We start from the raw sequence: 27,410 nt of genomic DNA, 5'->3' as shown, positions 1-27,410 counted from the left end.
GAGATATACAACATATTAAGACGATCAAAGATGAGAATAGAAGAATATTGGGCAAAGATGAAGAGATTCGAGCAAGATGGAAAACATACTACGAACACCTCATGAATGAAGAGAATGACAGGGGGAGGAGAAGTCAGTTATACAACCTAAAGAGAAGATAGTAGAAAGAGATAAGCAATAACGAGGTGTGGGGTGCAGTGATCAAGATGAAAAAGGGGAAAGCAGTTGGACCAGACGAGATACCAGCAGAAGTCTGGAAATCACTTGGAGATGAAGGGTTAAATTTCCTGGTGTGGTTATTCAACGACATCTTACAGAAAGAAAAAATAATGCCAGAAAAATGGACAAAAAGTATGTTGATTCTCATATACAAAAATAAGGAAGAAGTTCAAGAATGTGGCAACTATAGGGGCATCAAGTTAATGAGCCACACAATGCAGATATGGGAAAGAGTAATCGATAAGAGAATTAGAAAAGATGTAGACATAAGTGAAGAACAGTTTGGATTTGTTGCTGGTAAAAGTACAACGGATGCTATATTTGCTCGACAAGTGACTACAGAGAAGTATAGAGAAAAGCAAAGAGAATTACATTGTGTGTTCTTGACCTGAAGAAAGCATATAACAGGGTACCAAGAGAAGAAATGTGATACTGTCAAAGAGCAAAGGGGGTAACAAAGAAATATATCAAAGTTATCCAAGATATGTACAAAGGAAACAAAACAGTGGTAAGGACAGCTGTTGGCTAAACTTATCCATTTAATGTAAGAGTTGGATTACACCAGGGATATGCTCTCAGCCCACTGCTGTTTGCAATAGTTATAGATGTTATAACAGAACCCATTCGGCGAGAGGCACCATGGAACATGATGTATGCAGATGACGCAGTACTTTTGAATAATACAAAAGCTGAGGTGGAAAAGGAACTGGAGGGTTGGAGACATGTGTTGGAAAGGAGGGGATTAAGGGTAAGCAGAACGAAGACAGAGTATTTGTGCATCGAACAACAGAGAGCAGGACCATCAATAAAGATAGGAGAAGAGGATGTGCCAGAGACAAACCAATTCAAATACTTAGAACTGTTCAAGGAGATGGGGGCAATGAGACGGGAGGTTAAGAAAAAAGGCAGGCTTGAATAATAGGACGAAGGTAACTGGAGTTATGTGTGACAAACGAATTTACACAAAGCTGAAGGGGGAAATTTATACAACTGTTGTAAGACCAGAAATGTTATATGGACTAGAGACAGCAGCTACAACAAAGAAGCAAGATAAAGAAGTTGAGATGGCAAAAATGTGGATGTTGAGATGGTCACTTGGCTGGACAGGAAAAGATAAGGTGAGAAATGAACGAATTCGAAGGTTGACTGAAGTGAAGAATGTATCAATAAATATGAAGGAAGATAGATTGAAATGGTTCAGACATATAAAGAGATGAGAGAGGTTTGTTTTGTTTTTGTTTTTAAGGGTTTTACGGCGCTTTCAACTCATTAAGGTCATATCAGCGCCAGTAAAAAGGATGAAAATGGGATAGTAAAAAGTTCTAGAATTACAATTAAAGCACCCAAGAAAAGGTAAGACAAAGGGGTATTGGTTCAAATAGGAAACAGATGTAGATTTCAAGAGCACACTATCAAAGTACTTAGTTTGAGATCATCTAAAAGTCTCATCCAGACACAAGCACAGGTCCCAACTAAGAGGAATACAGTCAAATGTTTACAAAATCATATATAACATTAAACTAAACAGTACAGTGCACAATAGAGAGATGATTTACAAGGAAAAAAATATCATCTCCCAAAACTCTAACTATACAGTTGACTGTTTCCCTCCCAGCTAGGGTATCCGGCCAGGGCCAAGACAAAAACGAGTAATCTCATTCCAAGACAAAGACAGGAAGCATGTTGGAAAACAGATATAGGGGAATAGAAGATGCAGTAAGTACCTCCCTGCCCACTATGGGAGAGAGGGAATATGTGGGAAGGAAAGTATTGGACTTACAATAAGCGGGAAAGATGAAAAAAGGAGGCCAAAAGACTAGATGGTTGGATAAGGTAAAGGACGATATGAAAGAACTGGGTCTGGAGGAAGATGATGCTCTGAACTGAGATACATGAAGATGTGGCATTCATTATGGCAACCATGAAAAATGCGGGATAAGCTGAAAGAAGAAGAAGATTAAGGGCTTAGAGCCTAAATAAACACATCATTTGAAAGAATTTGAAATAAATAGTTTTCAGTTTCAAGTTTTTTATTAATATGTGGGAATTTATTCATTCAACAAGTAACAAAATCATGACGGGTGTACCAGTAAGGTCACGGTTTTGAGCCTCCATCGCCGCCAAGTTTTTTTATTCTCTATTGTCTTCTGACACTTTTCTACTCACTTCATTTCTTGTTAAAATCACACATACTATTTATGTCTTGTGGTAATGACACATTTTTCAAAACAATCAAATGGGGGCAAAGTATACATTATACAAATAAAAATACTGCACACATGAAGCTGATTAACAGCTTTTCAATAATCTTGAAAACCTGTATTCCTGAAGAATAAAATAATCATGTACTTCCTAACCAATTCACAGATGTAGTGATCACTGTTTCTTTGTTAAGATTTACACAGTTTGCTTCGCATTCAGGTTATTTCATGCAAATGTTCACAAACCAAAACAAACAAAAAATCAATAGTGCATAAAAGAGAGATGATTTACAAGGAAAAAAATATCACCTCCAAAAACTATAATTATACATTTGACTGTTTCCCTCTCAGCCAGGGCCAAGACAAAACCAAGTAATCTCAGTCAACGATAAGACATAAAGCAACCTGGAAAACAGATACAGGGGAATAGAAGACAAACAAGTGACTTCCCTGCTCACTATTGGAGGTCAAAAGACCAAATGTTATAAAGGACAAAAATAATTATAGTACAGAGCGGATATATCGACGACGGTTATATCGACATCACACTTATATCAAAGTCCCGTTTTTCTTTTCACTATATAACATTAGTAAATATTGATCGCCTATATCGACAACAATTTTACCACAAGACAGCATGTAAACCATTGATACTGGCAATAATTTGTCTAAAAAAACAATTTAAAAAGGTCAAGTTAGTCAAGTTAACCTGCATTGAAGTAAAACACAGCAGTCAATGAAAATTCAGAGAGATCCCGCTGTGAGGTAAAATAACAGTCAAAAAAAAACCAAGATTATTGTCCAATATAAAATCCTGTGAATCGTCAATGATCAGAATTGTCTATCTATCTTCACAAGCTGTCCTGCCAATCCCAAGATTGAGTGTCGGTAAATGAGACAGACCTCTTCTTATTAATTAGTCTTGGCCTTCAGAGACGGACCACAATATTAGACATGAAGTAAACCATCATAAATTTCAAAATCGGCCCTTTTAAAGGCCACCAAACCATCAATATTAACTTCCCTTGTTATTTTCTCATTTGTTTCCCTTCCATTTTTTCAACATTTTACCTAAATCCCAATGCTGTTGATATATTCATTCTTGACTGTATATGTAAATAAATAAGCAAAACCCCAACTTGAAAAACATATTGAGTATTATCTTCAATTTTTTTTTCTCAGATGTTGTTTTGTTTGTTTTTAAGGGTTTTACGGCGCTTGCAACACATATAGGTTATATCAGCACCAGTAAAAAAAGAAAATGGGATAGAAAGTTCTAGAATTACAATTAAAGCAGCCAAGAGAAAGCAAGACAAAAGGGAACTGGGAACAAATAGGGATCAGATGTAGATTCCAAGAGCATACCACCAATGTACTTAGTCTGAGATCACCTAAAAGTCTCATCCAGACACAGGCACAGTCCCCACTAAGAGGAATACACTCAAATGTTTACAAATAAAATAGAGATAATACATAATACAGTGCATAACAGAGAGATGATTTACAAGGAAAAAAAAATATCATCTCCCAAAACTAACTATACATTTGACTGTTTCCCTCCCAGCCAGGGTATCCGACCAGAGCCAGGACAAAACCAAGTAATCTCATTCCAAGACAAAGACAGAAAGCATGTTGGAAAACTGTTATAAGGGGATAGAAGACACAGTATGTACCCCCCTGCCCACTATGGGAGGTCAGGAACCCCACCCAGTTTTCTCAGATGATTTTCCGTTTCACATCCAAATTTTGAAATTTGCAAGACTGAACTGTAAAGGCCCGAGTACAAAGAACTTTTGGGGTTCAATATTTTCACTGGGAGTTAAAGCATTCAAATCTCAGGTCATGGGTGGAGTTGTTTTTTTTTTTTTTGTTTTGTCTAAGAATAGATGTAGAGGTATATTCCTTTGATCATCTACTCAAGTCCACCATTTTGATTGCAGGAGATGCTTTTTTGTTTCTATGAGTTTTACAGGGCTTGCAACATTTTAATGTCATTTCAGCGTTGAAGAAGAACAAAAGTAAAGATTATAGATCTGTTAAGTTACGCTAAGAAAGTGTAAGACTATGTGGCTATTTCTAATGAGGAGCTGAATCAAGATATGTCGAATTCTAAGAAACAAATATATAAAATCTCAATAGGCTATGTTTCAATATAAGGCATATTGAACTTGTTGAGAATATTACTTTACTCTTTATTTCACAAGATAAGCATAAAGTACATTTGAAAATGTGAATTGATGAAGAAGATTCTGATTGAGAAAATAATAAAGAGAGAACATGAATCCCGAGTATTAATAGTATAGTAAAGAATAATTTTGAAGTTTTGATTTCAAATCTGATTTTCTACATATTTGGAAACATCAAAGATCAACAACTGTGCTATTCGTATCTTCCCTTGGAATGGACCCTAAAGGCTAATTTCCAATTGGTTTGAATAAACAGAATTAATTTTTCATTAAAAAAAATTAAGGATTATTATTAAGGATTATCCCAGTGTAATATAATTTGCACTCGTCGAAACATCCTTGTGACGTTCTATTCAAAATAACCTTTGAATAACAAAGCAAATGAAAAATTCATTTTGAGACCAAAACTTAATGCTGAATATAAAAATCAAACCTGTAATAAATTCTGATTGGATCAATAAGGCAAACAAATGAACAAATATGGTTTGTTTTGGATGGATATTGAAAAAATTAGGAAGAATTAAAAATGAAAATAACAATCCCTGAAACCACACAGAAATATTCACAACTGAATATTTCACACATTATATATCCAACCATAGAGTGGGTGTTTAGCATTGGACTTGTAAATAATAGTGAGAGGTTTGATTCGAAGATGGGAATTTAAAGCCACCCTTTTTTAAATTATATAGACAAATTATATAGAGAACAAAGGGTTTTTTAACAAGAGTTTTATGGCACTTGCGCACATTTAGGTCATTTCGGCACCAGTAAAAAGAAAGAAAATGGGATAGTTTAAAAATTCTCAATTACAATTAAAGCACACAAGAAAAGTAAGACAAAGGGAAATGGTACAAATAGGGAACAGATGTAGATTCCATGAGCATATCGTCAATGTTCTTCGTTTGAGATCACCTAAAAGTCTCATCTAGACAGGAGCACAAGATCCAATTAAGAGGAACACACTAAAATGCTTACGTTATACATTCAAGACAACAAATATAACAATACATAACAGAGAGGTGATTAACAATGAAAATAATATCATCTCCCAAAACTAACACTAAGCATTTGACTGTTTCCTTCTAAGCCAAGGACTCTGGCCAGAGTCAGGACAATACCAAGTAATCCCATTCCAAGACAAAGACAGAAAGCCACTCGGAAAACAGATATAGGGGATGGAAGATTCAGCATGATCTCCTGCCAACCATGGGAGATCAAAGACCCCACCCATAAAAAGTTTATGATTGATTATATCAGAAGTCGACCAAAAGGCAATGGTTGTTTCTTTTAAGATTTTGTTTTATCAGTCACAGGTTTTTCCCACAACTGCTTTTGTGCTTTATAAATTTTTGATAAATGTGAATAATAGTAATAGATATGGCAAAGTATTTTTTTAAAAAACAATAACAAACAGGCATGTAAGAGTAAAATTTTAATCAAGAGTAAAGACAAAATTACAAATGAGAGAGCATGTAAGTAACTGCAATATTTTTTTTTATTTTGGTTATTGCTTTAGCACAATAAAGTAGAAGTAGTTAACAATTGTGATTATATTTTATTTTATGACAAGCTCTGAAAACCTCCATTAAAACAATTTTTAAAACTTCATTGGGCTCATCACTCATACCAAATAAAATGTTTAAAATGACAAGTTTTAAAAATACCAAAATAAAAAAATAAAAAAAATTATAATTTTATACATAAATCTAAATAATAAATAAAATAAATTTCCCTATATTCATCCCATAGGGGAAATTTGTCTCTAGGGTCTATTCCAAGGGAAGTCTGGAATAACCCAGGCATCAGCAGCAGTGAAGCACCACAAATTGAGCTAGGGCGAGGTGACTTGCTCAAGGCCACACAGCGCAGCAGCGGGTGATAGAACTCAGTACCTTTCGGGTACAAAGCAAAGACCATACCGCTGAGCCACGCTGCCCCTGAAAAGGTGTGTATGATACAGTGCAAGACAAAGCAGAAAAAAAAATGCGAAGCATATCAGCTTCGACTGTTGTGAAGGCAAGCTTATTTTTTTAGATGATTTTTTTTTCTTGTATTTTTCTTCCTGCTTTGTATGGTACTGTTATACCTTTTCAAATTTCTCTACTACATCAGTGCCTGCAGCAAAATTGTCACTTTCATAATTTTATATATAATCTTTAATTCAAAATCATCCATCACTTTGATATTTAAGTTTTGATAAAATTACTTTTTGATTACAAATAAAATTTTGTAATTGCTTTCAAATCTATTTTTTTTTTTCATTTTGAGACATGGGTGCCTCATCGCAACTGGTAATACATATCCAAAGTCCTAAAATGACAAACCCATGATATTGTCACTTATAGCAATTAAAACCTAATTTGTAGATGGCAACAGGGACGAGTTTATTATTCGTAACAAAATCATAAGTAAGAAGTATTATATCATTCATTTTTCAATATGAAAACCTACAGTCCATGTTTTTATATCATTGTTTTGTTCACTCTGAAAACAGATACATGAACTCAGAGAAATAATATCTGATTAATCTAACATTTGTTAGAATTTCTAATATTAGTAATGGTAGGAAAAGGTTAATGGACACATCTTGTGAGTGCATTTGGTGAACCTTACTAAAACGCCCAAACAAAAGACACAAATATAAAGACAAAAAAAAAAAGGACATAAAAAGAAATTTCCACACCAAGGGGCTTTACTTAATGTATATTATAACATAAGAATAAAATTTACAAACTGAAAATAATAATATTCATCTTTTATTCTTTTAACTATTCTTTCAATAAATGAAAATGCTCAACTCCTGTTCAGATTTATAGTTCTCTGATATTCAGATAAACAAGCATTCGCTTTTGAGTATCGGTATTATTCAGTAATTGATCACTAATGCACTGAAAGGGCAAGGACAGCTCGGGACAATTTTATATTCTGAATAGTATTGAAAAGAGGATAAAACAAAATAAAATATTTGAAAATCGATCACTGGGCTAAGAGAAACCAACAAAAGAAACTTAATGAGACAAAAAAGTCAATCAAATTAGTCATTCAATTTGTCTATTCCATGCATGGATATCTCCAGTTGTTTAAAGGCACAAAGGTTTCTTTAATGGAAAGGGGTGTGATGAATTTCGCCATGTACAAGGGGCCTCCTGCCTTGTCATTGGTGCCTGGGTAAAAAAGGTAGAAATAAGTTTACAGATGTAATACAATGTAGCCTGGGGAATCTGGGTGTCAGACAGATGCCATACACTTTCTTTTCATTTTTTTTTCTCAATCTATTTTACCTACGCAATTTTATTTCATTTGGACTAAAAGAATGATTCCTGTTGACACATTTAATCTCTGTCCAAATATTATTCATTTTCCATTCTGGGATGCTTTGGGAACTGCATCTAACACAAACTGATTTTTTTATATTTTTAAACTTTTACAACGTATCATTAAAAAAATCATCATATCTTTAAAAATAGAATATTTTACCTGTTTCTTTTTTTTTACTTAGCCGAAGAAGTGTTTAAGTTGCAAACATTATTAAATTTGCTTTGATTTGATGGCTTTTAATTCATAAACACTTAAGTTTTTCATTGCAATTTTGGAAAGTCACTATATAGACAGAAAAAACTAAATAAAGGAATTGATGACTTATGATGTGACCTACCTGACAATCTTGCACCACCGAAAGGCTGTTGTCCAACAACTGAGCCAGTCGACTTGTCGTTGATGTAAAAGTTACCAGCACAGTAACGGAATGCTTCTGACAATTTTGCTTTTACATCCCTGAAAAATAAAAAAAGAGGAAGTCAAATTTTAATACCTAAGTTAATATCACTTTACCTGTCAAATCATAATGCTATGATTGAATACTTAAAAAAAAATAGTCATTGATCGGGTCAGAATGAGTGTAAAACAAGTATTGATTTATTATGGCCTATATGAAATTATGTTTACAAAACTCCTTTGCAAATACAGAGCCTTGGAGAGTTTACTGCTGACCAGGAGTGCAGTTTGTGAAGGACTAAATGTGACAACATTATTTACCTAATCAATAAACACATATAATATAACATCAAATATATGTGACATTGAACTTGCTCTTTGAAAATTCCAATGTGTTTCTTGTTTTTTTTTTTTTTAACTATCATAATATAAAGGTCATACAAATAAATCAAACGCCATTCAAAAATTCCATTTGTGGCTTTCATGTTAGGATATTAATAAAAATTATAAATGTGTTTGATATTTTTCTTGTAAAATGCACATAAGCTTATTTTTTAAACTGACTTTATATAATGCACTTTACAGCAAACTCTAAAATGTTCTTTGCTTCAAGTTATTGTGATTTACATTTCAAACTAAAACTAAAAGCCACCTAGTATTTCAAGCGAAAAAAAATGTGATGCACAGTAATTTATTTTGCTTACTCATCCTCTGCAAAGATGGCTGCAGTGAGAGCGAAAGGCGAAGTGGTCTGTGCCAAGGTGACAGTTTCCATCAACTGGTTGTCTGGATACACATGGATGGACACAATGGGCCCAAAAATTTCCTTGAGAAAGAGGAAATCAAAAAAATAGGATGTGAACATTTGTCAATTTTGACCTTTCAAAACCATCTGACCCTCTGTCAAGTCTTAATTTCATTCTCATTATCTATCTGCTTTTTACTGAGAAAACAGTAAAGGTAAAGTGACTCTGACTTCACTTAAAGCCGACTGGTTCTGGTATTACTGCTTTTTTAGCGAAAACAATAATGGTATATTAACAGATCGATGTAATAAAAAAGCCAAGCCACAAATCCTATGATGATGATATATGGCAGACATTTCTTTAACTTAAGTTCCTAAATCCGATAAAATGCTTCCATAAAAAATCAAAGTGAACTGATAAGTTATTGATACCTCGTTCATGATTTTATCCTTGGGATCCTTAACTTCCAAGATGGTTGGCTCAACGAAGTAACCAACACTGGGAAAGAAAATGAATGGTAAAAACGATAAACTATGTTGAATATGGAATAACAAGGTGAGTTTAACTCTAACTGTAGTATGAGTGTGCAGCTATTCATAATTGTTCTCTTGCTATTGAGAGGAATATATGCAGGAATCAAAATTTCACTTAGTCTTTGTAGTGCCAATATCTAAAATTTTAGCATTGTAAAAAGTTCAAGCAGGTTTTGACCATGACTTTATTTTAATCATATATAAGATACAATGAGATATGACAGTAGACAATGACTACATCAAAACGAGAGTTAAATTTAAGGAATTATGACTAAGGAGGGAAACTTTTTATTGAATTCTAGGAAGAATTGGTATCCAATGCTACCTGCGCCACATTTTTTTTAGTGCCTTTCATATTCGATGTACACAGCAGCAAAAAAAAAAAAATAAAATCAAAACAAAACAAAAAGAAGAAAATTATAAAATAAATCTTATTTTATTCTGCATTCTCTGTAATTTTCTGGTGGTTTGTCTTGGATCAAGAATAACGGAAAAGCAACTTTGACCAAGCTAATGAACAAACAATGGATTGTTTCATTCTCAGAGTTACTGTGTACAGTTTGATTCTAAATATATGGGGCTCAAAGTTAACTGCCCTAATAATACTGTACACATGATCTCTCTTCTACAGGGAATTGTAGACAATGACAGAAAAGTTGTTTTTTAACGCTGTTGGATTTTGACAAAGCTACACTGCCAATGGTTACAGAGAAACATGTATCTTGCATAGCCTTTATTCTGTCATGCATAAAATGATCTCCGTTTTCTTGTATGCAAACTTTTATATGAGTTTTTCTCAAAACCACAATTTATCATTCAATGGTCTTTATATTTCAGTGGCTGTAATAGAATTATATAGTTTGTGATGTATCTATGCAGGATATCTTTGTAAAAATTTATTTATAAGCTAAGGGTTATTTTATAACAATTTTCAGGACCAACAATGGAGCTGAAATTTCAAAATTAGATTCCATCACTTCAGAAACTAAAATTCAAAATTCTGTCCTCTATAGCCATCAAATTTAATTTTTCTATCTTCAGACAAACTTTGATGTTAATTAACCAATAAATGAAAAATACTCTTTTTTAAAAAAAAAATAGCAGCCGGTTCCATCCCTGTAAATTTTTCTTTCTTAAATTGAACACATGTATGTGTCTGCCCCCCCCCCCCCCCCACCCCAAATAAATAAACGTGACCAAACGAAAATTAATTGAATAAATAAAAAGCCTCTTTAGTGTTTCCCCCCCCCCCCCTCCCCCCCTTTTTTTTTCTCTGACATGTAAATCCAGTCCTTTATTTCAAAATGACAACTTCCGACATATTTGAAACTTCTTTTTTTTAGAGGTAACAACATGCCAAAAAGTAACTAGTGAAATGAGAAGTGAAGATTAAACAATCAGATGTACAATTCATTAATACAATAAGGGAAAAAAGATAAAATAAGTTTGTTGAATCTGACCTCAATAAGGCACAAAAATAAATAAATAATGAAAATAGTTATGAAACATTCCATTCACCTGTCATCACAATTTCCTCCAGTCAAGATGGTGATGTTTTGATTTGACTTTGCATAATCCAGGTAATTCTTGTTTCGGGCAAATGACTGGAATGGAAAAGGAGAGAGAAAAAAACGTCCTTTTACTTCTATGATGTGTCATGCTGATAATTATTTGGGGCATACTGATGGCTTAATTGATAGAGCATTTGCCTATTAACCACAAAAAAGACAGTTATCATCACATGAATAAATTTTTGTGCATGTTATAATATAACTGGATTTGTTAGATCTGGTTGAAAAAATTTTTGCAATGAAGTTCTCTTCAAGGATAGAAAGAAATAGTTATTCAGTTCCCACTACAGAAATAGGAATAATCACTAAGAACTACATAAGAAAAATAATTTTTTTATTAAAGCCTATAAACTCATAATTTATCCAATATCATAATGTTATTTTGTTTTTGTGTTGATGATAGTAGTGGTGACTTTGAATACATGTATATCATAAAATAAAATGAAGGAAATCAGAAGTCTTTTCTAAATTGTGCAGCTATAAGGTCTTGTGGTATGACACTCACTTTTGGTTTGAAAGGTCCTGAGTTCGAGCCTCGCTTATCGCATAGTTGAGTCCTTGGAGAAGGCTCTTAATTCACATTCTCTCACCATACACAGGTGTAAAATGAGTACCTGGCCGTTAACAGCGTTGTTTCTGTCGGGGGAAAAATGTAATATCGCCTAACAGGCATCATGTCTTGTTCTACATGTTTTGTGTTGCTGTTGGCCAGGAACCCTGTGTAAAGCGCTTTAAGCAAATTTAGTGGATATTGCGCTATATAAAAGCTCACTTTTTTTTTTTAAAATATGAAATTAAATTTAAACTGTATTTGTCAAATTATCCTACCTTATCATCAATAACAGCCGTCACAAATGTATCTTTATCCATGGGTGACCCCATCTTGACATTTTTGGCCTCTTCAATAAGTTTAGCCTTGACCTCAGACCATATTGATTGAGGAATGTACACCCTGGAGCAGGCAGAACATTTCTGGCCATTGAATTCAAATCCTGAACGGATTATGTTGTTGACGACTGAATCAACATTAGCAGAGGAATGAACAAAATGCATATTTTTGCCACCAGTCTCTGAAAAATAAAATATATAGCAAAACCATATAATTTGCTGGTATGTGAAAAAGTATTGCCATCAATGAACAATGAGACTGGGAGTAAATAATAATCTATTATCATGAGTACCCCACTATAAAAGCTTTGGTTCATGGTAAAAGATTGCTTCATTAATGAGAAATGCGCAAAATTATAATAAGTCATTAAAACTGCTCCATCAGTTGAACTTAAGGTTTTAACAAACCACAACATGTTATTGATAACATTCAACAGAATTTAAGATCACTAAGAGCAGTACAGCATAAAAACATTATGAAGAGACATGACACTAAAAACACATGGGAAATACTGAAAATATCAAAATGTGATTGTTCAACAATTGAATAAACAATTACAGAGACGCCAACTTTAAATTTGGCTCACAGGAGTTTCAGACACCACTCGTAGGAATTTCAATGCCGAAAGAGGAATTTCTGCACACAAGAAAAAGGAATTGGAATGGTATTTGGCATTGTGTTTACATATTGTATCGTTCTAAATAGATAACTGATTAGAATTATACTACGATACATAAACACATTGCCAAATACAAGCCCAAAGTTCCCTTATTTTAAATGAAGTAAAGCGCCAATACCTAATGGTAGAGATTGTAGTACTGGTGGTAGTGAGGATGATGTGATGTTAGTGGTTGTAGTAATAGTGGTAGTGATGATGAAGATGTGATAGTGGTTGTTGTTGTAGTAGTAGTGGTAATGATGATGATATGGTGGTGGTGGTGGTGGTTGAAGTAGTAGTAGTAGTGATGATGATGTGGTGGTGGTGGTTGTAGTAGTAGTGATGATGATATGGTGGTGGTTGAAGTAGTAGTGGCAGTGATGATGATGTGGTGGTGGTATAGTGGTTGTAGTAGTTGTGGTCGTGATGATAATGATGTGGTAGTGGTTGTAGTGATGTCGATGTGGTGGTGATGGTGGTTGTGTAAAAAAGGTAGTGATGATGTGGTAGTGGTGGTTGTAGTAGTAGTGGTAGTGATGATGATGATGTGGTGGTGGTTGTAGTAGTAGTAGTGGTAATGATGATGTGGAGGGGGTGGTGGTTGTAGTAGTAGTAGTGGTAATGATGATGTGGAGGTGGTGGTGGTTGTAGTGATGATGTGGTGGTGGTGGTTGTATTGTAGTAGTAGTGGTCTTGATGATGATGTGGTGCTGGTGGTTGTAGTAGTAGTAGTCGTAATGATGATGTGGAGGGGGTGGTGGTTGTAGTAGTAGTAGTGGTAATGATGATGTGGAGGGGGTGGTGGTTGTAGTGATGATGTGGTGGTGGTGGTTGTATTGTAGTAGTAGTGGTCTTGATGATGATGTGGTGCTGGTGGTTGTAGTAGTAGCGGTAGTGATGATGATGATGTTATAGTGGAGGTTGTTTTAGTAGTAGTAGTAATAGTAGTAGTAGTAGTAGTAGTAGTAGTAGTAGTAGTAGTAGTAGTAGTAGTAGTAGTAGTAGTAGTGGTTGTAGCAGTAGTAGTAGTTGTGGTAGTGATGACGATGTGGTTGTAGTAGTAGTGGTAGTGATGATGACGTGGTGGTGATGGCGGTTGTAGTACAAATGGTAGTGATGATGATGTGGTAGTGGTGGTTGTAGTAGTAGTGGTAGTGATGATGATGATGTGGTGGTGGTTGTAATACAAATGGTAGTGATGATGATGAGGTAGTGGTGGTTGTAGTAGTATTAGTTGTGATGATGATAAAGTGGTGGTGGTTGTGGTAGTATTAGAGGTAGTGATGATGATGTGGTGATGGTGGTTGTAGTAGTAGTAGTAATGATGATGTGGTGGTGGTGGTTGTAGTTATGGTGGTAATGATGATGTGGTGGTGGTGGTGGTTGTAGTAGTAGTGGTAGTGATAATGTGGTGTCGTGGTTGTAGTAGTTGTGGTGATTATGTGGTGGTGGTGGTTGTAGTAGTAGTGATGATGATGTGGTGGTGGTGGTGGTTGTAATGGTGATGGTAGTTGTGGTAGTGGTAGTAATGATGATGTGGTGGTGGTGGTTGCAGTAGTAGTTGTGGTACTGATGATGATGAGGTGGTTGTAGTAGTAGTGGTAGTGGTGATGATGTGGTGGTGGTTGCAGTTGTAGTGGTAGTGATGATGGTTGTAATACTAGTGTCAATGATGATGATGTGGTGGTTGGAAAGGGGGTGGGGGGGGGGGGGTGTCCTTGGAAAAAATTGACCTCACCGGAATTTGACGGAAGTTGCCCGGAGCCCGGAATTTTTTGCACCAGACCGGAGTTTTTTCCGGTGAAACCGGAGTTTTGGCATCACTGCAATTAGATTATTAGGTTTTTATTCCCTTAGTCACACAAGCCAAGTTACTTTTGTCGTCCCTTAAATATCATCTTTTTTTAAAGCACTAAACCACATAAAGAAAAAAATATAGCTACAGAAAATAAACGTCATCTCATGTTTATAAAAGTGACCGATATAATCTGCATACCTCCAATAAGACGAGGGTAGTTGATATAGGTATCCAAATTGTTTCCAACTTGTTTCCATAATGTTTTGAAAGTGCTGCAAAAAAGGAATTATAATAAATATATACTAAGCTATACTTTTCATATCAATGTTATTTCAAAAGAATGCAAAACCACACTCTAATCCTTTCTAAAAAGAAAGCTGTATTGTATTTGAAAGACGAGAAATAAATAATTATCAAATGTATACTATTATACCTAAATAAATTAATATGTGAAAAAATACAATAAATAAATTTCCTCTATGGATATACAATGCTTCATGTATTTTCAATGCAGAGGCTAAAGAACTGAATTTCAATTTCATATTGTAGAAGTCAATGAGATACCCTTCACAAAGAAATCGGGGAAAATTGGTATCCGTTAGCTTAGTTTTAAGTGGCGCTTGAAAAAAAAAAACTATTCCGGAGTAGTGATGGAGAGAAAACAAAAGTGACCTCTCCAAATAAAAAAGGAGACTGGGTGTCCCTGCCTATATATTACTTGGTTTTCATTTGAAATAAATAATCGAAAGACAAAGATAAATTAATTATTTTTTTTATTTAAAATAAAAACAATGATCAAAGAAACTTTATGGTAACTTTTAAGAAACTGAAAACTGTCAAAATGATTTAGCAGAAATGTAAACATATACCCTACCCAACACTTCCAGTGAAGTTGATTCCAGCAAGGTGTGGAGATGCTGTCACTGTATCCCCAAAGACTGGGCCATCCGCAGGAATAAAGTTGATGACACCTGGTGGGACACCAGCCTCTCTGTAAATCTTGAACACTGTGTAGTTGGAAAGCACAGCTGTGTCTGAAGGCTTCCATAATGCTACATTACCCTGAAACCGAATTGGAAATATAATAATATAATAATATAATAATAATAATAATAATAATAATAATAATAATAATAATAATAATAATAATAATAATATAATAATAAATAATAATAATAATAATAATAATAATAATAATAATAATAATGTTAAATAAATAAATAAATAAAAAATAATAAAGATAGCATTCTTGGGCAAGATTGTGTTGTTAATGTGTGCATTTGGTCCTTCATTCCTATATACAGACTTTGGGGAAAATATATTTTTAATGAAGTTAAGTTGACTGATATATAAAACATAAAAAGTAAAATTTCATCTTACAAGCAATAGGAGCAAACAATTATGTTCAAACAATATCTCACCATAATAGCAGGAGCACTGGGCAAGTTTCCACCGATGGCTGTAAAATTGAATGGACAAACCGCTGCCCAGAAGCCCTATGAATAAATTGCATGTTGAACAAAATATAAAAGCAACAGTAACACACTAATTTCAATAAAAAAATTTGTCAATGTTATAGGTTTTTCTGTTAATCAATCTAATCATAATCTCATGACAACAAATGGTCCAAATTTTAAAAAATAACAAAAAAAACAAACTTGAATTGATTCCTCCCGCTGTCAATAGGTATGTCATGTCAAAAAAGAAATGATGATCACTAACCTCTCAAGTCCCCTAAAACCCAAAAATTAACGCATGAAAATAATACAATGATTATATTCTATGTCACAGACTGTGCCCTACTGGGAATACTTTCAAGTCATATGACAGGTCGAGAATAAGAATCCTATCAACGTGTCTCAATTTGGACACAAAAAAAAACAAAAAAAACAATTAAAAAATATGACTACATGTTTTGTAACGAGCTGTGTCATTATGGAGATGCTTCAAAAGACATGAGTAATAATTGAACAAGACTAAGAAGTTCATTTACATGATTAAAGTTTCATCAGACATTACATTGGTAAATCAATTGTCTACAACTGTGTCCGATATTTACCTCAAGGCCTCTGTAACTAATGGAATTAAGAGTGACTTCAGGTGTGGGGCTAAGTGGTTGATAGGATGTGATTTTCTGGAGGGATAAACATCAGAAACTGTCAAATTCATGTATTTCTGCCAACTTAAACATAGTGTCCTGTTACACAACCTATCCATTGTATTGCTGATTTAACCCCTGACTGAATAACTTCTTTACATTGCTTATTTACCACATGTCTTGCATCAGTCACAATCAGGTTGTAAATCCACTGACAGACAGATTTCTAGTTTCAATTCTTTTTAGCTACATTCAAGTTACACAAGTGAAACCTCATTCTTGCTAATCACTGACTTAGTGATGAATACAGACTGATCCAAGTCATTTTAACTCGATTCAGTATATTGCAAACTTTGCCAAAGTCCAAAAAGTGCCACTGAATGGGGATATAATATAGTCAATTCGATACTGTGCACAAAAAACCAATGTAATTTTACAAGACATTCTCAGCTAAGAACTTTTCACAAGTCATAACTAGTGATCATTTAATTTTAAAAAGTTAAAATGATACAAAATAGCGTTACTTTTGGAGAAATGATGAGATTATATTTAAATTCAGAGACTAATAAATTGAGAAACATTCAAATTAAAAAAAAAAAAAAAAGACAAAATAAAAAATCAATAAATAAACCCCACCAAAATAAAAACAATAAATTCATTATTACAAAGCAAGTTTTGAAAATGGATCAATTAACATTAGAATTCCAACATGGTAATTATCAAAATAAGTTTACCTCTCCAAACATTACATTGAAACGTAAAAAGTCAATCAATTCACACGAGGCATCAATTTCAGCTTGATAAACAGTCTTGGCCTAATATAAAGAAAAGGAATTATCAGAAGAAAAAGCATATCAAATTAATTGTTGATGATTGTATGAGATATTTTATCTAATTTTTAAAGCGAAACAAATTTTCTCTTAAAAATAAATCAAAGGTAATTCTAAAACTTTAGACAGCTTTATCAAATCCTTTTGAAATATTCAACAGAGCAAACATTTTTGTAATTGTTAAAAACTCTAATATAATAATAATAATAATATACTCTATTCATTCAAATTAAGGATTAATGGTGACACCTCTAAGTATATATATTAATTTTATAAATGAAATAGATTATTCTCATGGCCTCTAATTTGAATTTGTATGTGTATATTTTAAAATATAGTATTTAAATCACAGTTGCGCATTATAAATTCGAACACTTTGTGGTAAAAATGAATTAAAATGACGTATTGTCTTTGTTTTGATTTATAAAAGACAATGGCTTCTCGTGGAGACCTTAATACGTTTGTGAAGGGGGTGATCGCCATGCTTCATGACTTTCTCCAGTTTACTAAGACAAAATGTCTTGAACAGTTCTTCCACATTTGAAATTGGGTGAGTGTAACTCCTGGCCTTATTAATTATCTTGTCAATTTTCTTAATGTCAAAAATACTGGCATTTCCATGATTAAATCATCAATTTCGACCAAAAAAAATCATTATACACATCTGAAAGCGAACACGTCATAGAGACAATTCAAACTGCACAGAGCATAATCCATGTAAAATATTATATTATATATTTTAAAATTTTACCATGAATTTTAACACAGAACAATCTGCAAATAACAAAATCAAATGTCAGAAAATTAAACTACCTGTCCCAGCATGGTAGTTGCCAGCAGGTCCATCCTTTTCTTCTCAACCATCATGTCAGCTGCACGCAAAAAGATTGCACTTCTCTCCTTCAAAGGGCGCTTCTCCCATTCTACACGGGCCTTCAAGTTGGAATCGATTGCTTTCTGTATCAAGTCCTAACAGATCAAAAGAAATTAACATTAATGGTCTCAGACACAAACCAATAAACTCATGTTACCTATCATAAGATTTCACTTTTAAAAAATCCATGATGCATCATCCACCATTAAATCTATACTAAGGGTCCAATGAAAATGAATGGAAAAACCATGTGGATTAAAGATTATTCATTAACTGAAAACTGGATGCCACTAGATAAAGCAAAATTAAAATTATCTTGATTCTTATTTTAAAATGATGAAAATGAATTAGTATTCAACATTTCTTTTTCAAATGAGAAATTTTCTTAGAGAAATAGACCTCTGATTTCTATAATTACAAATTATTTTCAATGTAATGCTTCACTATGACACAAGATCAAACATTAATGAAATAAAAGTTTTTAAAAATATTCATTGCCATTTTAACTCAAATAACTATAAATATATCACAACTTACTGGAGTGGCATGGTAATATGTTGCAACAGTTCTTTTATGGTCAAATGGCTGTTAGACAAAATCAAAAAAGTAAAATGAAAATAACAATCTCAATCATTTCAACTCCATTCAATTGTTGAACATATCGGCAAAACAGTAGTTTTATTTAGCTATACTAGTGGATTTTTTTTCCAAGGTTAAGAAATATTTCATCCTAACAGTAATAGAGATACAATATTCTTTTCTGAAAAAATCTATTGGAATTGTAATTATTCGCAAAAAATAAATCATTTGTTTTGTTTTCTTTGTTTGGTTTTGAGGAATTTAACATCATTATTGGCACTTGATGTTATTAGAGTTTTGATAAAGCAATATAATATGATGGTTTGTGTCATGCTTACAACGTACTGCACAAGAAAAAACAACAATAAAGAACATTGTGGCAGAGATTTGATGCGTCTCATCAGAGACCACTCTTAAGTATTGCCAGATGCAGGTTATCCATCAAATAAGATTCATTCAAATGCTTATATTATGTTACACATGACAGAGATCTGATTTTTAGGGGGTGGGGGGAATTCAAAGCATTGACAATTGCATCGGCCGTTTAGCAAGGGATTCCAGAGGTGACCATAGCAAACCCAGATTATCTCATTCAAGGATAAGGACAGAAAGCAGATGGATTGGGGACAGCAGACATAGGGGGTAAAAAAGATAGAACAAGTTTTCCTCCCATTTTTATGCCAGTATGATAGGTCCCAAGTCACTAGTCAAAATATTTTGTTGCAAATAAAAAAATTAAATGGATAATATAAAAGAATATGACCTAAAACTCACAGAAACTTGTTTCCGGACTTGATCAGTTCTAATCTCTTCATCGCCTATCACAATGGGACAATCAATAACAGTTCCTTCATACTTCTTCAAGGCCTCTGCAATGTCTTTTCTCTCCTGACTGTCAGGAGCAAATGGTCTTATTGGATCATTGACAGCAACATAGGCTGAGGAAGCTCTAACTGCTTTGATGGAGAGCCGACTTTTGGATGAGCTGAAATTAAGTTAAAACATTTTTTAAACTATGAAAATGAAATTATGTTAATCTTTAAAAATTACTTAATGGGTCTTGTGTCTAAGACTGAGCACTCAACATGTACACAAATATGAACAGATATGCATTCAGAGAAGTCTTTCTCCTGTTACCCCAACAGTTTTGCTTGTTTATTGGGGGTTTTAAGCTCTTCCTACACTTATAAGTTATTTCAATGCTGTTTTAGATACTGTCAAAAGGATTAATTTGCCCCAAGTCCAAACTTCGCCTCTGTGGATTAAAACAAAATAAAGTATTTTATTAAATTGGTGGTAGTAATTCTTTTTGATAAGAAATCAGTCTTTTTAAAAAAGGGAGAATAACAGCAAAAAGGCTGAGAATAATGAGAATCATCTCTCACAAAAGGATAAAACCGTCACTCCAAACATTATATAACAAGGGTGCCAATCCACATGAAAAAGAATAATGATATATAGGGATAGAAGAATAGCAAGGGTGAAAACAAGTGTAGAATCCTCATGCCCAGTAAGACAATGTTCCCCAACCCTGAGAGGAATACAACCAACCATTTACCCAGTGGATAGCTTGGTCAAAGACTATTGGAAAGAACTTTGCATAAGACTCAAATCCCAACCAATTGATAACAAGCATTTGGTACATTATACTAAAGCAACAAACTGAGATAAACTTAAGACTCCATGACCCATCCGGCTATAAATGAAAACTGCTCTCATGAATACAAGGTAAGTCAACACAAATTCATGATAGTATTGATAGTTCCACTTCAATGACAATTTACCTCTTGTATACAATTTTCTATCTTAAACAAATAGTACATGCACATGAACAACCACACATACACACAGTCACACATACACACACACTTTCACACACATGAAAAACATAAATCAAATTTTGTTTTTGTTTTTTTTGTGTTTTTTTTTTAATCTATTAATCACTGGATACTTAGAATCAACTTAGAATCTAGTCAGTACAACTGATAATGTGATAAGAAAGACAATTCATAGCAATCTGAGGGTAATCAGACTTATCCTGTAAAGAAATTGAGATGTTTATCATTAACACTATCTATTTCGACCATTTTCAAATGACAAAGGCAAAATATGATTGATCAGGGCATTCATTTCATATCTACTATTTTGTTAAAAACAAAGTTATAAAAAGCATCTAAATTTCTTATCCTTTTTAGACTACTTGGCCCAATGGGAAACTCCATGTAAAATAACAAGATGGGAAATATTTCAATGAAAATCTTTTTCAAGTGTGAGATGGTACAAATTTTTCTAGTTCCCCTCATTACCAAAATCAAGGGAAAAAAGAAACTATCACATATAGACAAGAATACACATTGGTTTTTCATATACAATATCATTATTTAATGCCCCATCTTTAGCTTTTTTTTGCCAGTAATCTTTTGATCATGATCATTAAGATTTATTGATGAAATAGTTTGAATGTAAGAGTGTCTTAACAACAAAAATACTGAAAGGCAGTTCATGGTTAGTTTACAGGGTTTAAATGTTGTTCATGATGTTGCTTTATAGTGACAGTGGTTGCTGCCTGATTCTAATGATGGTATTGCCAAAGAAGAGTGTCAAATATAGGCATTAATATTTCTAGACAAATCTCATACCGAGACATTAGGGTTCAGGCACTGATAAAAGATAAAGATTTAAAAAACTGAAAAAAATAGTGCCAGAAAAAGCATGAAAGAAAAATACAAGACAAAAATATAAACCAAAAATATCAGTCATTCTCGACTGAGGATTGAACCTCTGACCTCCTGATTATGCTACCATTACACCACAGAGATAACACGATAGTTGAGACAATTTAATGCCTATATTCTTCACGAGAGTACGCATTTCACACTGTGAACTTTCGCTTGTATCGCACAACACAAACATTGAACACAAGAGGACGAGGACAAAGACATTAGAGTAGTTCCATTATCATTATTGAAAATAACAAATTGAAACATTAGGGAGCAGACACTGGTATAAGATAAATATCTGAAAAAGTTTGTATGAAACAGTGCCAGACATAGCAAGAAAGAAAAATAAAAGAAAAAAAAAAAACATACCAAAAATCAGTCTTCCTCGACTGGAGATCGAATCTCAGACCTCCTGGTTAACCTATCATTACCAGTAGACGTGCTACCATTATACCACAGAGGTTACCCTTTAGTTGGGACAATGCAATGCCTATATTCTTTTGAACTTTTGAAAAACACATATGCATTACATCCCTTTAACATCCCACCCAATGCACTCAGTGGCTGTGAACAGTTCACCTTTACTAACCTGAGTACTGTTACTGTTACTGTTAATCACTCGAAGATTCCTTCTCATATAAGACGGAAAACTTATAAAACAAAAAAGCAGTGAAATTACTTTTCAACAAACTTGGAGTAAAGTACATCCCTGACTTGCATCATAGTCTGAGTCTTTTTAAATCATGCAATGGCAGATTTTTGGGAAAAAAATAATAGAGGTGTCCTCTACCGAGCATTTGTGATAAAAATGTTTCAAAGATAACAACAAATAGCATAGTAAGATTCAAGCATTTAAATCAAAACTGAATTGCTGAAGACTAATGTAATTAAATGCAATTTTTCAGGCTTTGAAAGTATGAGCTAATTCATCAAGGTATTTCATCAAGTCGAGCAATTGGAAAAACTAAAATCTTAACACTGAAGCCAGGGTAAAATCACATGATCATGAGTATCTCGTGAGCTACAGCAAAACTTTGAAGCCTATTTTCATCTTAAATGATGACCATTTAATTCTTCATTTTTTTGTTATGAATCGTGCAGCCATTTACAAATGAAGTTTGATCTTGGACCCTTCACCAGTGAACATTGAATTACAATTGGACTTGGTGGAAAAGACAGAGTTCAAATCATTTAAAAAGAAAATATATTGTGGGTATGAATTCTCAAACTTTTTGAATACTAAAAACTTGCACAAATGCAGATAAAGCTATTTTCTATTCCTGTTCCCATGCCTGCACATACCTTTGCAAGCAAGGATTTGCTGCTCTTGTTGAAATTAAATCAAGAAAAATAAACTCGATCAAAATGTCGAGATGCTGATGAGAGGGGTACTTGAAAAGTTTGTTTTGTATTTTCAACTTCTATAACTACAAGAGTCACATTCATTCACTTTATATTTCTCTCAATTTTAAAGTCTCATTCAGGTACCTCTAGCTTTTTTTGTGTTTACAATTTATAATACACCTTTCCGTTACTAAAGATTTGTAGATGTCCTGATGATGTGTATGAAATGACGTGCGATATTTGCATGTCTGATGACCTAATTCCTAATGGGCTTATTGTTAAAATGGAAATCTCAAAAAATGTCCCAAAATATTGTCTATTACAACAATGTTAAACTACGCCCATAAAAGTGGGTTTAGATGTCAGACCTGCATATATGTACACGTCAGTGTGAACGATTTTATTTAGAAACGGTCGCCAAGCCAACAAAATATCATTCAAGGTTGCAGCTATTCGGACTCAAGTCTGAATAGTCTCCTGTGGCTATTCGGACTCAAATTCCAATGCGCACGAACAATCAACAGAGATTATTCGGACTCAGTTTGAATAGTCTCCCGTGGCAGTATAGTTGTTTTTTTTTAATACTTTAATTATTAATAATTAAATAAATATTAATTATTAATAATTACATAAATAAATGCAAATCAAAATTACGATTTTAGTTTTAGTAACTATCAACAAGTAGTTTAAACCCGCTTTATTTGACAAGAAAGACAAAACCATGGATCAATTGGAAGTCCAGATAGAAATTAAAAAGAAAAGAGTTAAAACTCTTCAAAAGTAGCAAAAGTCAGTCAAAGTACTGGTATAAATGAAAAGCTTTACTTACCACATAACACGATGTCCAAATAAAATCAGGACAAAAATAAATAATTTAAAAATGACATAATTATAATCTGATAATGTGAGACAGGCAGCAATCCTTCTACAGTCCAAAGTAGGGGTATGAGCTGAGTCAGTGTGATATGGGCAAAACACAATTTCTTCTGAACTCTTTTTCTATTTCTATATCAGTTCCATCCTCTACCTACTGCCCACATTGTGTCGTCCTTCGCTCTGTATGCGCACGCACATGGGAGCCTGAGTCCAAATAGCCATGGGAGACTATTCAGACTCGAGTCCGAATTGCGACTTCGATCATTTAAGAAAACAAGTCAAGAAATAAACAAAAATCGTCTACTTTTGACTATTGAGCCATCCGCGACATGATCTACTAGGGGCTATGGGCCGGTTAAAGAGGTAAGTAAGGCCAAGGCGCATCGTGAATGAATAAATTAATCAATTAATCTTCCATTGCAATTGCAATACTATTGCAGAGGAATTAATGTATATCGTTTTATTTACTTTTACCATCGTCAATAGTCCGGCATGTGCTTACCACTCAAAGATGCATCTTTTCAGTAAAGCTGACATTGTTCTGTCAGTAAAACAGAAATCTATCAAAAGTTGATCTGCTTCAAGGGGTGCACCAGTGCACTTCCAGTGTTGAGTTGAGGACAGGCAAAAGAACACAATTCAACACACTAGTGTTGGGTTATTTGATCGCTTTTACTCGATCGACGATCGAGCGCCAAGCCACGAGTCAGTGCTCGATCTCAATGCCGGAAGAGCGAGTTAGTAAAACGATTACTCGATCGTAAAACGATCAGGCGGGTTGTGAGCTTGAGACGATCTTGACACGTGAGACGAGCTTGAGACGATCAGGATTCGAGCGAGCGGAGGGGTAACGAGTGTTTCGAATCATTTCAAATTCAAACGATCACAGTTTGCCATCCGATACCAATCGCCAATGTTTGCACACGGTAGTCTGTGGTTCTTCCACAGCCCTCACTCCTTGTCAGATGTTAGTGTGTCTGGGTGAATTTTTAATTCAGAAAAGTGAGTGGAGCAGGCACTTATGTTGGTAACAACCAGATATGAAGTGAATAGAAAAGTGCCAGAAGACAATAGAGAATAAAAAATTTTTCGCGGCGGTGGTGGGGTTTGAACCTGCGACCTTATTGGTACGACAACTCCGCCTGGCAGGTGAGAGCGTGGCTCTACCGTGTGAGCTATCCACGAACACAAAATATTCGTTTCAAACTCAAAGTCATTACTAGATCCCTCTCTCACTCACTTCTTGAGACCGCCGATTCGTTCGTACACCAACATCGCGAATAATTTTGACCAGCAGTTAAGCTTAATAGCCAATATTCTCAACACAAACATATAACATAGAAACGATTGAGACATTGAGTATGCTCCGGTGTATGGGGTGAATTTTTAATTCAGAAAAGTGAGTGGAGCAGGCACTTATGTTGGTAACAACCAGATATGAAGTGAATAGAAAAGTGCCAGAAGACAATAGAGAATAAAAATTTTTTCGCGGCGGTGGTGGGGTTTGAACCTGCGACCTTATTGGTACGACAACTCCGCCTGGCAGGTGAGAGCGTGGCTCTACCGTGTGAGCTATCCACGAACACAAAATATTCGTTTCAAACTCAAAGTCATTACTAGATCCCTCTCTCACCCACTTCTTGAGACCGCTGATTCGTTCGTACACCAACATCGCGAATAATTTTGACCAGCAGTTAAGCTTAATAGCCAATATTCTCAACACAAACATATAACATAGAAACGATTGAGACATTGAGTATGCTCCGGTGTATGGGGTGAATTTTTAATTCAGAAAAGTGAGTGGAGCAGGCACTTATGTTGGTAACAACCAGATATGAAGTGAATAGAAAAGTGCCAGAAGACAATAGAGAATAAAAAATTTTTCGCGGCGGTGGTGGGGTTTGAACCTGCGACCTTATTGGTACGACAACTCCGCCTGGCAGGTGAGAGCGTGGCTCTACCGTGTGAGCTATCCACGAACACAAAATATTCGTTTCAAACTCAAAGTCATTACTAGATCCCTCTCTCACCCACTTCTTGAGACCGCCGATTCGTTCGTACACCAACATCGCGAATAATTTTGACCAGCAGTTAAGCTTAATAGCCAATATTCTCAACACAAACATATAACATAGAAACGATTGAGACATTGAGTATGCTCCGGTGTATGGGGTGAATTTTTAATTCAGAAAAGTGAGTGGAGCAGGCACTTATGTTGGTAACAACCAGATATGAAGTGAATAGAAAAGTGCCAGAAGACAATAGAGAATAAAAATTTTTTCGCGGCGGTGGTGGGGTTTGAACCTGCGACCTTATTGGTACGACAACTCCGCCTGGCAGGTGAGAGCGTGGCTCTACCGTGTGAGCTATCCACGAACACAAAATATTCGTTTCAAACTCAAAGTCATTACTAGATCCCTCTCTCACCCACTTCTTGAGACCGCCGATTCGTTCGTACACCAACATCGCGAATAATTTTGACCAGCAGTTAAGCTTAATAGCCAATATTCTCAACACAAACATATAACATAGAAACGATTGAGACATTGAGTATACACCGGAGCATAGGTGTATCACGCGTGTGTGACAAGACTTCATTAAACCTACTAAAGTTTGACTATCACACACACACACATACACACACACACACACACACACACACACACACTAAGGCTATTTCTATGACACACACGCATCCCTCTATCAATGAACATTCCTACAGTAGTGCGGCTATGTGGTCTAGTCATGACGTAACTATAGGTAGTACTCTAGTCGACCATGGGTCTCGTGCATTATAATGGTCTAGTGGTATGACACCCGCTTTGGGATCGGAAAGTCCTGGGTTCGAGCCTCGCGCTCGGTGCATAGTTGAGTCTTTGGACAAGGCTTTTTACTCACATTCTCTCACCGTACTCAGGTGTAAAATGAGTACCTGGCCGTTAACAGCGTTGTCTTTGTCTGAAAAATTGTAATATCGCCTAACAGGCGGCATGTTCCGTCCTACATATCAAATGTTGCTGTTGACCGGGGACCCCTTTACAAAGCGCTTTGATCACATTTAGTGGATATTGTAAAGCTCAATTTTTTAAAGTAAAACATTAGCTTTGAATATGGAATGTTTCAATTTTAGATGCCTGTGTATTCTTTGTTAGTTCCCATCATCATCATCATCATCATCATCATCATCATCATCATCATCATCATCATCATCATCATCATCATCAGGGGCAGCGGTACGGTCTTTGGTTGGCACCCGAAAGGTACCGAGTTCGATCACCCGCCGCTGAGTGGTCTTGAGCAAGTCACCTTGCCCTAACTAAATTTGCGGCGCTGCACTGCGGCTATCGCTTGGGTTATTCCAGTCTTCCCTTAGAATAGACCCAAAAGACGAATCTCCCCTATGGGATGAATAAAGGGAATTATGTTTAATTTATTTATCATCACCATCATATCAGCGGGATCATCATCATCACCACCACCCTAATAATAATGGATAAAATAAATATCAACACATTTCAATGTAATAATCAATCTAAAATCAATCAGTGCTCCTAAAAGACCCTTTGATTTC

At 34.7% G+C, this 27,410-nt stretch overlaps 1 protein-coding gene across 1 annotated transcript; it reads right to left on the bottom strand.

Moving 5' to 3' along the window:
* Positions 1 to 2,231: 2,231 nt before the first annotated feature.
* LOC144970901 (delta-1-pyrroline-5-carboxylate dehydrogenase, mitochondrial-like) lies at positions 2,232 to 24,665 on the bottom strand. The gene is made up of 15 exons (XM_078911040.1): positions 24,342 to 24,665; positions 19,674 to 19,884; positions 18,858 to 18,905; positions 18,260 to 18,415; positions 17,351 to 17,431; positions 16,578 to 16,652; positions 15,940 to 16,014; positions 15,393 to 15,580; positions 14,717 to 14,790; positions 12,002 to 12,243; positions 11,121 to 11,206; positions 9,501 to 9,567; positions 9,028 to 9,149; positions 8,265 to 8,383; positions 2,232 to 7,773 (listed from the first exon to the last, which is right to left on the bottom strand). The coding sequence occupies exons 1-15, from the start codon at positions 24,374 to 24,376 to the stop codon at positions 7,661 to 7,663; spliced, it is 1,692 nt and encodes a 563-aa protein (XP_078767166.1). The 5' UTR covers positions 24,377 to 24,665; the 3' UTR covers positions 2,232 to 7,660.
* Positions 24,666 to 27,410: the final 2,745 nt, after the last annotated feature.

The sequence above is a fragment of the Berghia stephanieae genome, chromosome 4 (genome assembly GCF_034508935.2).
Source record: "Berghia stephanieae isolate SIO BIC M18660-M18661 chromosome 4, UCSD_Bste_1.3, whole genome shotgun sequence".
Classification (NCBI taxonomy): Eukaryota; Metazoa; Mollusca; class Gastropoda; order Nudibranchia; family Aeolidiidae; genus Berghia; species Berghia stephanieae.
The sequence above is the reverse complement of the archived record's forward strand: the minus strand, read 5'-3'. Positions and strand labels throughout refer to the sequence as shown.

What these genes read in the sequence shown, in the direction of transcription:
- LOC144970901 (XM_078911040.1), bottom strand. Translation starts at nt 24,376, where the DNA reads ATGTCAGCTTTACTGAAAAGATGCATCTTTGAGTG. An exon ending in CCAGTGCTCCTGCTATTATG is followed by an intron (nt 15,581 to 15,939) that starts GTGAGATATTGT and finishes ATTCGGTTTCAG; the next exon opens with GGTAATGTAGCATTATGGAA. An exon ending in AACTTCACTGGAAGTGTTGG is followed by an intron (nt 14,791 to 15,392) that starts GTAGGGTATATG and finishes CCTTTTTTGCAG; the next exon opens with CACTTTCAAAACATTATGGA.